The 12,065-nt window shown below is 40.3% G+C and overlaps 1 protein-coding gene across 3 annotated transcripts in view; it reads left to right on the top strand.

The window, feature by feature from the left end:
• Nucleotides 1-11,601, top strand: part of CASP2 (caspase 2) — a 27,023-nt gene extending 15,422 nt beyond the window's left edge. For all 3 annotated transcript variants that reach the window (XM_024211809.1, XM_024211806.1, XM_024211807.1), the window contains 3 exons: nt 8,994-9,143; nt 9,328-9,437; nt 10,116-11,601. In XM_024211809.1, coding sequence (XP_024067577.1) covers nt 8,994-9,143; nt 9,328-9,437; nt 10,116-10,250 — 395 coding nt within the window. In that variant the 3' untranslated portion in view covers nt 10,251-11,601. The remainder of the gene's footprint in view (nt 1-8,993; nt 9,144-9,327; nt 9,438-10,115) is intronic.
• The last annotated feature ends 464 nt before the right edge of the window (nt 11,602-12,065 follow it).

Raw genomic sequence — 12,065 nt, 5'->3', positions numbered from 1 at the left:
TTCTGACAGGTGCAGGAAATACAATTTGGTATTGTAATTTAAATGGATTACTCAAAGTTCTGTATTAATATGCCTAGTAAGGAATCTATTTGTGTAATAAAAAAAAAAAAAATTACCAGAATCTCTTTTTTGGTCTGTATTGTTACAGACATACTTGCTGACAGATATTTTGAAATAAATTACCAAAATAATTGAAACTGGCATGATTATATTGTGGTGTTTTGACAAATAAAATATACAGTATTTTAAAATATTGTGCGTAGAATTTTTAATTTTTTGGCTTGGAAATCCCCCAGTAATAATATTACATGTACCCCACATGCTGCCACCAGTGTCGACAAAACCACAGTCTCCTACTGGCCTCATTGCCCCTTTTCCAATCTCCTCTTAATCTTGTAGCTGTCTCCTTTTTCTCTACTGTGCTGTCGCCATCACACTTACCTCTTCTCCATGCTTCTCACTTCTTGGTCCCTTCATAACTCAAACATGGCCCTACAGCATGCGGACCCTTCCCAAGTGATATCCTCCTTTTGGCCCTGTTGCTATGATACAATCCAACACAGCCTCTCTGTCGTACAAGCTGTCTTTCTGTCTGTCAGTGGCAATGAAGTCTGAAGATGCCTGTTGAAGTCTCTATCCCTCTTCATTGTTGCTTGTAACTTCCTTACAAATTTTCCTTTTGGGCTGAAAGTTCATGTCTGGAGGTAGGAGTGTTTAAGCAAAATTAAGTCCACCATTTGAGTTTGGTGAATTTAATTCAGACTTGGAAAATCTCCCAAATCTCTGAAATAGATTTTTGTAACTGGACCTCAATACGAATGTTTGGGCAAAAAGGTGTTCAGATGATCTTTTTTTAAAGTATCATAAAGACTTGAAGTTATGCTGTAGTACATGTAGAAACTACATACAGTAAGATTTTTGTGTGATTATAACATTTTCCTGTGTTGTGCCAGCAGATGCTCTCTTGTACAGAAGTGAAAATGCATCTGAGTTACCTGCAAATGTTTTTTTTCTTTTTTCTTTTAAAGGAGCTTGTACCCTTTTTTAATTCTTTCTGATGTAAAGAAGTTCTGAAAGGTTCTTTTTGTTTTAAAGCATCTCCTCCAGCCCCTCTCCTCCTCCACTTATTTTTCCATTAGAAATATCTACCCTGTTCTTGCAGGAGGTCTTTGGTCTTTAAAGATGACTAGAGAGTATTTAGGGTATACCATACAAAGACTGAAACCTGAGCAATTGAGAAGACAGCTTTATTTATTTATTAGTCAATTTAAAATTCTTAATTTTTCTGGTTTTTGTTAACATCTGCTTAATGTAAATGCCTGACTAATAATTGGGAGAAAACAAGCTGGGGGAACGGGTAACATAATGACAAATGAAATTCAGTGTTGATGCATGCTAACTAATGCACATTAGAGGGAAAAATTTAAACTACTTATATGCCTTGTAGGGTTCTAAATTAACTGTGTCAATTCAGGAAAGGGACCTAGGCAGCATTATAGACAGCTCAGTGATGACCTCTGTTCAATGTGCAGCTGTGGTTTTAAAAAACAAACAAGATGCTTTGATGCATAAAGAATGGGATCAGGGTGGATTTGATTTAAATCAAATTGATTTAAATCATGATTTAAAACACTAGTCAAGAAGACTCTATTTAATCATGGATTTCTACATAAAAATGCATTCTTGTTGATTGTTATAACCTTAATACATATTCTTCACAACTCAGATATAGATGTAGGTTTCATTTTTAGAAAGTACACACTATACATTTTTTAAGTGATTTATTTTGAAAACTTTTCAGATTAGTTTTACAGCCATATCAGAAAATGAATGATGGTTTAGTTATTTCATTTACCAAAGGTAATTGAAGCAGATATTTATGAAGTCATTGGGAGGTGAACTATCTCCAATTCAACAGGCTAATCATTAATATTTGGAGAATTTTCTTGCCATCTTGCACTAGGAGGCGAACATCACCAGACAAACATTTAAATTTTTATTTAACTAAAACAACGTTATGTATTCTGGATTCTTTCTCTTTAACAGCAAACATATAATATTTTAACAAAACAAGCATATGAAATTTGAATTTAGTTAAACATTCAAGTTTTTTAAAATCAGGTTTGTTTTTGTTAAAATTGTTTTTAACTAAAATAGTTTAATTTTTTTTTTAAATATTTCATTTAATTGACTATGTCAGCCAGGTCAACATGAGAAACTTAAAATATTGGCTTCTGCAGCTAACTTAGTCGTCTTCACCTTCATTTTCCTGTTTGTTCATAATCTGGAAAAGAAAAACAAGCTTTCCTGCTTTTTCAGGTCCCAAACGATTTCTCAATTTGGAATGAATTAGTCCAAAGGAAGAAAATATTCTTTCTACGCCGGCAGAAAAGTGCTGTTAAAAGTGAGATTATCACTTCAACAGTCTCTGAATCCAACTGCTTAAGTGACTTCCACCAGTTCACTGGTGTGACTTTCTTTAAAACATCATCAGCAAACATATATTTCTTGAAAGGTTCACCCTTAGCTCTGAAGTTTATTATAGTTGGCATTATGGAGGGATGATTGCTGGATGTCCATGTCATAGCCAACTCCTCTTCTTCAGCAGTTAAGGTTTGACACTGGGACCAAATGTTGAGAATATTTGCAAGAAAATGAGCTGGAGATAGTGCTTGTCCCATTTGTTTTTTAATGCTTGTAATTTAACTCTGTCGTTGCATATTTCTCTTTAAGATCTCTCAGTTCCTTCCAAATTTCAACAGTGTCGGCAATAAAACAGCTGTTTCCCTGCATTTTGTTCAAGGCTGCAGAAATAGGCTTGTGTTCAACATTTCTCTTAAGCCCCATGTTGAGAACTTTGGCTGTGACAGTGCCATCTATTTTTTTCCACGATTTTGTTCACAAACTGTCATCAGATTAGGCCAGTTCTTGATATAGTGCTCAAAACAGTCCACTACTGAGTTCCATCACGCGTCTTGTGGGAGAGTTAGCTTGGTTCCTCCCACTTTTTTTTTCAGAGCAGCTGCTGCAAAGTGGTTGTTACGGAAGTATTTTGCAATTTCAACAACATTAGCCTTTATTTCTGGAACACTGAAGTCTTTGGCTAGGAGGTGCATCAAATGAGCACTGCAACCATATGTTATTAGCTTGGGTCTCTCTTCACTCTCTTCTAAATCTCTTATCATCTTGGATACATTTGCAGCATTGTCTGTGACCAAGCTGCATACTAGACATTTGAATTTTTTTCCCCACAGTTTCTTATAGCTTTTACTGCTACTTGTAAGTATTCTGCTGTGTGTACATTTCCTGATGTATCAATTGTTTCTGTAAGGAAGACATTCCCTTCTTCTGTTGTCACACAAGCACATACAACAGGATCATTGTGGACATTGCTCCACCCATCAAGACTCAGGTTAACAATTTTACCCTCTAGACCTTTTGTGCACTGCTCAATTTCTCTTTCGTACACTTTATCCAGCAATTTGCCTGTGACATCTGCTCTGTTGGGTGGACTGTATCCTGGTCTTAGTGACTGAACCATATTAATGAAGTGTGGGTTCTCAATTATGTGGAAAGAAGAGTTTGTTGCATAAACAAACCGGGCAATTTTTTCATCAATTACCTCTTTTTGTAATCTGCTGGTTCTTATCACAAACTTATCTATGGTTGTTTCTGGATGATGGAGATTTTGTTTTTTCCTTTTTGCTATAGGTGATATACTGTACATACATGATGTGACTGAAACACTATCATTGGCAGATAATTCTGAAACTATAGAAAATGATGGTGATCTTGAAGGTGGATAGTCTTCAGAATCCTGTATGTTGAGGATGGATTCTCCTAAACAAAATAAGTCAATGCAGTTATTTAATTATTATTACCATACTGCTCATTTAGTATTATTCATTGCATTCACTGACACTCAGTACTACTTTAAAGGTGAAATTGTAAAAGGAAGATCTGCCTATTTCAGCTACAACTGCATCTAAAATGATAGTACCATAGAGTAACAACTATATATATTTTTTTGTTCAAACATGGGAATTCAAGAATAGTTCAGAAGGAAGGCAGGCAGTCCTTAAGAAAGAAGTATGAAATAAAAAAGTCTACCAACCTGAAGATCCTGCATGTTCAGACATGTTCCTTTCATCCTCTTCAACGCAGCTTCCTCCTGAGAAGGAACACTTCTCATGATGTTTCATTTGGGCAACCAGGCCTTGCATTTCTCTGTTGCACTGCTTGCATTTTGCACACATGCCTGTCTTACCCACAGGTAGAGGAACTTCATTAAAATATTCCCAAACTGGCTTTCTTTTACGGCCTGCTGCCATTATAGGTTTTCCCTTCTAGTGAGAGAATGGTATGGTAGATCTCAAATCAATGAAGGCTACACTCAGAAAGACCTCAGACTTCTGGAATATGCTGCTCAAACAGTTTCACTTTTGTTTCTACTGCCTGTCCCTCCCTTCTCACATTTATCTCCAAACTTATTCTCCTTGTCCACATCTATTCTGCCCCCAACAATCTTCTATCCATTGACCTTTTTGAAACTTTGCACTTTTAGAGAGAGGTAAGGGATTGACTATACAAATTTGCAGAGGGACAGTAGGGTTGAGGGCTGTTATTTCTCACCTCTATATATTATTTATTTTAAAACATTTTTGCTGTTAACAAGCATGTTATCTCTGGAAACACAAATCCACAGTTTGAGAACTGCAAAACTAAGCATCTCTGATGGTATCGTCTAGACTGAGCACTGAGTCCCAGTGGGTAGGTAGAAAGATTAACCTAAATAATCTATACAGAAGCCCCTGGAACCCCATAAGATGAACTACTGGAACTCATTTACAAACCTTTTCTTAAACATTACATGAATATATTGTCTTATACTATAGAATTAAAATTTATAATCCCTATTCCATGATGAGATACCTTTGAGCTATTATGTATCTTAATTAAAACTATCTTTAGATTGGATTTTTTTTATAAAATGCTTTTTGAGGAAAAAACCTATTTAAATTAAAAAAAAATCTCATTTTTGATTAAAAAATAAAAAATAAAAAAAAATCATTGATTTTTATCCACCCTGAATGGGATGCAGCCTCATATGTATAATGTCTGTGTTCAGCATTGGTCATCCCATCTCCAAACGGATATTGCAGCATTAGAGGGGTTCAGAAAAGAGAGGAGAATGATTAAGGGCCTGGAAAAACTCTTGTATGAAGAGACTGAAAAGATTGGGATTGCTTCCTTAAAAATGAGACAATGGGGCACATGATAAAAGTCTGCAGTGACGGGTCTGCAGAAGGTAGAGCGAGTAATTCTGTTCTCCTGTCTCCTAACAAAAGGACAAAGGGAAAGTCAATTACATTAAAAGGTGTGAAATTTCACACAATAAAGAAATACTTTTTTGGATTGTGGAATTCTGTCACTGGCAGTCATTGTTTCAAGATCCAAAAGGAGACTGGATATCATAGAACTGGAAGGGACCTCAAGAGGTCATCTAGTCCAGTCCCCTGCACTCATGGCAGGACTAAATATTATCTAGACCATCCCTGACAGGTGTTTGTCCAGCCTGCTCTTAAAAGTCCCCAATGATGGAGATTCTACAACCTCCCTAAGCAATTTATTCCAGTGCTTAACCACTCTGACAGTTAGGAAGTTTTTCCTAATGTCAAACCTAAACCGTCCTTGCTGCAATTTAAGCCCATTGCTTTTTGTCCTATCCTCAGAGGTTAATGAGAACAATTTTTCTCCCTCCTCCTTGTAACAACCTTTTATGTACTTGAAAACTGTTATGTCCCCTCTCAGTCTTCTCTTCTCCAGACTAAACAAACCCAATTTTTTCAACCTTCCCTCACAGGTCATGTTTTCTAGACCTTAAATTGTTTTTGTTGCTCTTCTCTGGACTTTCTCCAATGTGTCCACATCTTTCCTGAAATATGGTGCCCAGAACTGGACACACTACTCCAGTTGAGGCCTAATCAGCATGGAGTAGAGTGGAAGAATTACTTCTCGTGTCTTGCTTACAATACTCCTGCTAATACATCCCAGAATGTTTGCTTTTTTTTGCAACAGAATTACTGTTGACTCATATTTAGCTTGTGATCCACTATGACCCCCAGATCCCTTTCTGCAGTACTCCTTCCTAGGCAGTCATTTCCCATTTTGTGTGAGTGCAACTGATTGTTCCTTCCTAAGTGGAGTACTTTGCATTTGTCCTTATTGAATTTCATCCTGTTTACTTCAGACCATTTCTCCAGTTTGTCCAGATCATTTTGAATTTTAATCCTGTCCTCCAAAGCACTTGCAACCCCTCCCAGCTTGGTATCATCCGCAAACTTTATAAGTGTACTCTCTATGCCTTTTTCTAAATCACTGATATTGAACAGAACTGGATCCAGAACCAATCCCTGCGGGACCCCACTCGTTATACCTTTCCAGCATGACTGTGAACCACTGATAACTACTCCCTGGGAACGATTTTCCAACCAGTTATGCACCCACCGTATGGTAAGCTCCATCTAGGTTGTATTTCCCTAGTTTGTTTATGAGTAGGTCATGCGAGACAGTATCAAAAGCCTTACTAAAGTCAAGATATACCACATCTACTGTTTTTTTTCCCTCCCCTCCCCCCCCCCCACTCCTCCCCCAAGAGTTGTTACCCTATCAGGTTGGTTTGACATGATTTTGTTTTTGACAAATCCATGTTAACTGCTATCACCTTATTATCTTCTAGGTGTTTGCAAGTTGATTGCTTAATTATTTGCTCCATTATCTTTCCGGCTACAGAAGTTAAGCTGACTGATCTGTAATTCCCCGGGTTGTCCTTATTTCCCTTTTAATAGATGGGCACTATATTTGCCCTTTTCCAGTCTTTTGGAATGTCTCCTGTGTTCCATGACTTTTCAAAGATAATTGCTAATGGCTCAGATATGTCCTCAGTCAGCTCCTTGAGTATTCTAGGATGCATTTCATCAGGCCCTGGTGATTTCAAGACATCGAACTTGTCTAAGTAATTTTTGACTTGTTCTTTCCCTATTTTAGATTCTGATCCTACCTCATTTTCACTGACATTCACTATATTAGATGTCCAATTGCCACTAACCTTCTTGGTGAAAACCGAAACAAAGCACCCCTGCCATTTCCACATTTTCTGTTGTTGTTTTTCTCCCCTCGTTGAGTAATCGGCCTACTCTGTCCTTGTTCTTCCTCTTGCTTCTAATGTATTTGTAGAATGTTGTCTTATTTCCTTTTATGTCCCTAGCCTGTTTGATCTCATTTTGTGCCTTGGCTTTTCTAATTTTGTCCCTACATACTTGAGTTATTAGTTTGTATTCATCCTTTGCAATTTGACCAAGTTTCCACTTTTTGTAGGACTCTCTTGAGTTTTAGATCATTGAAGATCTCCTGGTTAAGCCAGGATGGTCTCTTGCCATACTTACTATCTTTCTTACGCAGTGGGATAGTTTTCTCTTGTGCCCTTAATAATGTCTCTTTGAAAAAATGTCAACTGTCTTCAATTGTTTTTCCCCTTAGACATGGGATTTTACCTACCAGCTCCCTGAGTTTGCTAAAGTCTGCCTTCTTGAAATCCATTGTCTTTATTGTGCTGTTCTCCCTCCTACCATTCCTTAGAATCATGAACTCTACCATTTCATGATTATCCATAAAAATGTTCAGAGTTCTCAACTAATGCTAACAAATTCTGGAAGGGATGTTAAGCATACTTAAGATAGTTAAAGACCTGCATGAGACCTAATGTAGGGGGGACTTTATCTCCCGTCAGCTTGCTGTGATGTTCTTACACTTTCCTTTGAAGTAGCTGGAGTTGGCTACTGTCAGAGACAGGACACTGGACTAAATGGATCTTGAGTTTGATTCAGTATGGCAATCTCTGTTCCCATGCTCCCCTTCAGGTCTTTTCATTTAAGGATTGAGAGAGCTTGCAGTTCAGATCTGAGTCTTCCAAAGAGCACTTGGCAAAAAGCACTGAAGACTCCAGGCTTTATATCCTTGAAATGTCTAAGGTAGAAAACACGCAGGAGGGGAAAAAACGTTAAAAAGAAAACCAAAATCCCTTCAGTCTTCATACGTTATAAAGAACTAAAAAAGAACCACTATTTTTTTTTCTTTGCAGGTCCCCTTTAGATGTATGGGGTAGAGAGGAATGCAGAACTCAGGTCATCCCTGGTCTGGTCAGATTGAGTCAGTTCATTGCAGCGAGCTGTACGCTAGCATTTTTTGGTATCCCCAGCTATTCATGCAGTTTCAAGGCTCTAATTTTTAAATAGTGTTTCTAGTCTTCATGGCTGTATAGAGAATCTGTCCAAAAGTACAACCAGTGCAGGGATTCCTGATTTCATCTACAGATAGAGAAAACTAATAGTTTTAAATGGGTTCTGTTGGAACTGTTGACATTGTGAACTGCTATTTTAGCTGAAACATCCTGGGATTGAGGGGAAGATTTGGGATTTTAGTTGGGATTTGGAGTTGTGTCCAAGGTTTAAAGAGAATGCTGCCACTTCCCAACACACTCAAATTCTCAGTGATTATAAAGCTATGCTACCGTAATATATAGACATTGAATAAGAGATGGTGATACTGCAGCAGTGATACTAAATTAACTACAATAGTAGTGTGGGCTTAGTCAGCACTATATTAACAGAGTTACTATTGCTTCCAGTAATCACAGAAGACCAAATGTAGAAGGAAAGAGGAGTTTAAATGTTATAGGCAAGGAAAAAGAGATTTTCTGTTGAAATTTGAGAAAATACAGATACAGAAATGCAGGAGCTGTAGAGAAGTGTTCTTGCGCTAACAGCTGTGGCGTTGGGTCCTGGACAAAGGAAGCCAGCATTATACAAGCAGATAGAGCTCAGTGACTGGGGGAATATGAGAAGACTGCACAACAGGTTTGGGAGTAACTTGTTTCTCTGTTTTTGTTTTTTTTGTGTCTCCTCCCCCCCCCCTCCCTCCCCCCCACTCCTCAGATGAGACAGACCGGGGAGTGGATCAGAGGGATGGGAAAGAGCGCTCTGACTCTCCAGGCTGCGAGGAGAGTGATGCCAACAAAGAGGAGAATCCCAGGCTGCGTTTGCCCACACGTTCTGACATGATCTGTGGCTATGCCTCTCTGAAAGGTATCAGGGAGGGTCCCATGGAGGTGTCTGTCTCCCTGTCTGTGAGGGTGTTAAAGGTGGTAGCCCTCCTCTGAGCTTCAGCAGTTCCCCTGTGTGTGTCCCCTAGAGACTTCCTTCTCTGGATCTCCCTGTGTTTGTCCCTCTCTATTTTCACCATGGGCTGATGCATTTTTTATGTTTTCAGGCACAGCTGCCATGCGAAATACCAAGCGTGGATCCTGGTATATTGAGGCTCTCACTTCTGTGTTTGCTGAGGATTCTCAAAACATGCATGTGGCTGACATGTTGGTGAAGGTAAGCTGAGACACCCCTCTCCTACATTTGCCTGATTCTTGCAGTGTCTTATGCTTCAAGTTCTTAGGCCTGAGTTGCCCGCAGAAGAGTGCTCCTGCTTCACACGCTACAGCAGAGGTTCTCAAACTAGGGGGCGTGCACCCCTGGGAGAGGTGCAGAATGTATTCTGAGGGGACGTGAGAAGCTTTAGGAGAGCAGTAGCTGCTGGCCAGGCGCCCAGCTCTGAAGACAGCGCCATCGCCAGCAGCACCGGAGGGTGGCAATGCCTGGCCAGCAGCTGCCGTTCTCCACTCTGCCTTCAGAGCTGGGCAGCGGTATATACTTGTGTGGTGGTGGCGTGGGGGGCATAAACAACTACAAACACACAGAAGGGGGGCTGCAATCAAATAAGTTGGAGGAAAAACTGCTCTATGGTACCTCCTGCTGTGAATGGCCATGGCAGAGCCCCCCACATCCATTGCTCCTGCACCATTATCTATAGAGCCTCCTGCTAGGAGGAACTGAGGCAGTTCCCTTGAACTAATTCTCTATGGTGCCTTTACCTGAGAGAGCCTTGGATTGGATTAACTGGTTGATCTGTTTGTTGGGGCTTGTATCACTTATACACCAGGAATGAAGTTTTCCTTAGCTCTGTTCCCTTTGTTTCTCAAACCACCTCCTGTTTCTTTCATCTTTCAGGTGAATAGACTAATCAAGCAGCGAGAAGGCTATGCCCCTGGCACAGAGTTCCACCGATGTAAGGAGATGTCAGAGTACTGTAGCACACTCTGCAAAGACCTTTACCTATTCCCTGGCTATGTTCCTAGGAACTAACCCTGCTGTTCTTGTTCTGACGGATGTTCTGACAAAGCTTTAATGTGGACAGCCATACTTTTACTGCTGTCAGTCTGGGCATCTGACAGCGCAGCCCACAACAGGAAGTGTCCCTTCAAGATTGGGTGCTCTTCCTGCTTGTGTGAATCTCGCTAACTCCTCTCTGTCTGGGAGAATCTTACAACTGTTGGTGACCCCCAACTCAGTTCAAGGTTTAAAATCTTAATGTTCCACTGGCTTGTCTCACTTTTAGCTGCTGGGCCAGGGGGAATCAATGGGGGAATCAGGGCAGTGATTGCAACACCTTCTGAATGAAAGGAAACCTGTGGGCATTGGTAGCCAAGAATATGAAATCAGAATCAGCCTTTCCTTTTTAAATTTTGGAAAACTTGGGTCTGTTTCTAAAGAAAATTAAGTTCTATATCGTTTTTATAAATTGCTGCTTAATTTTTTTTATACCGTTTAACTTGTTAATGACTTTTTAAAAAGTTCTCTGCCTGGTTTCCCAAGCAGCAGGGTCTACAGCTGTGAAGGACAGGAAGGGATGCCCCTCCCTGAAGTCAGGAGAGACCTTCCTCCCAGTAAAACAGAATCTCTCACTACTGAAAGTCCCATGGTGAAGGTTTTCTCTTCATTTCCAGTATACACCCAAGTTTGACACACTCATCTACTTTGGTTTGGTGTTTTTGTTGTTGTTGTTTTGTTTAAGTCCTGATATTTTGCATGTGTTTTCTATAGCCATAGGAGAGAATTTCAGATTAGCTGGAAAAGACATTGTTGAGCTCTAGCTCTGAAAGCAAAGCTATGTTTCTATTTTAGAAGTCTAATTCTGTCTTGGAAATATTTTGAATCTGGGAACTCCAGGCTTGTTTCCCTCATGAGTTCCAAATGTGAGTTAGTGCACAGTTTTTGTAATACCCACATCTAATTCCTATGGTTTTCTGACCATTCAAATACTTCAGCAGGCTTCTGATGAGTCTATAAACTGTGCCAGGCTTGTGGATTCCTTGTCTTTTGTTTAAGAAATGTATAAATCTTTTTCTTTGCAAAGAGCCTGTCACTTTGTTTCTTCATCACAATGATTTTCTTTCCGTTTAAAGTTTCTTTAAAAAACGGGGGGAGTTGCAGAATTCAGCTTCACTCCCCCCCATTAATTTTTGCTTCCCCAACTATGGGCAGCTAGAGATCTTTGCTTGTCCACTGTTCAGTCCACAGGGCCAGTCAGAGAGAAGAGATGGAGTAGGACACTCCATCTGTTGGAATCTATCTATGCATTCTCTTTTCCAGTACAGTAACTCCTCACTTAAAGTCGTCCTGGTTAACGTTGTTTCCTTGTTACATTGCTGATCAATTAGAGAACATGCTCGTTTAAAGTTGCGCAATGCTCCCTTATAATGTTGTTTGGCAGCCGCCTGCTTTGTCCTCCGCTTGCAGAAAGAGCAGACCTTTGCAGCTCACTGGTGGGGGCTTGGAACCAGGATGGACCAGCAGCCCCCCTATCAGCTCTCCACTCCCCTAAGTTCCCTGTGTGGCAGCTGCCCAGCGGGCTATCAATTGTGGCAGTTCAGCTGTCCCTCCCCCCACTGCCATGTGCTGCTCCTGCCCTCTGCCTTGGAGCTGCTCCTGGGAGCCTCCTGCTTGCTGTGTGGGGGGAGAGGTAGGGGAGAAGAGGGGTGCTAATGTCAGGGTGTCCCCCTCCCCCCTGCTCCGCTTACCCCATCTCTGTAGGGGCGGGGGGTGGAGGGGGTGAACATGACAGGGCTCAGGATGGAGGGAGCTTGCTAGCAGCAGCTGCTGTTTCAACTTGCTGATCTA

Source organism: Terrapene carolina, unplaced genomic scaffold, assembly GCF_002925995.2.
Source record: "Terrapene carolina triunguis isolate 2854851 unplaced genomic scaffold, T_m_triunguis-2.0 Scaffold740, whole genome shotgun sequence".
NCBI lineage: Eukaryota > Metazoa > Chordata > Testudines > Emydidae > Terrapene > Terrapene triunguis.
Note: the sequence above shows the minus strand (reverse complement) of the source record. Positions and strands in the feature narration are given on the sequence as shown.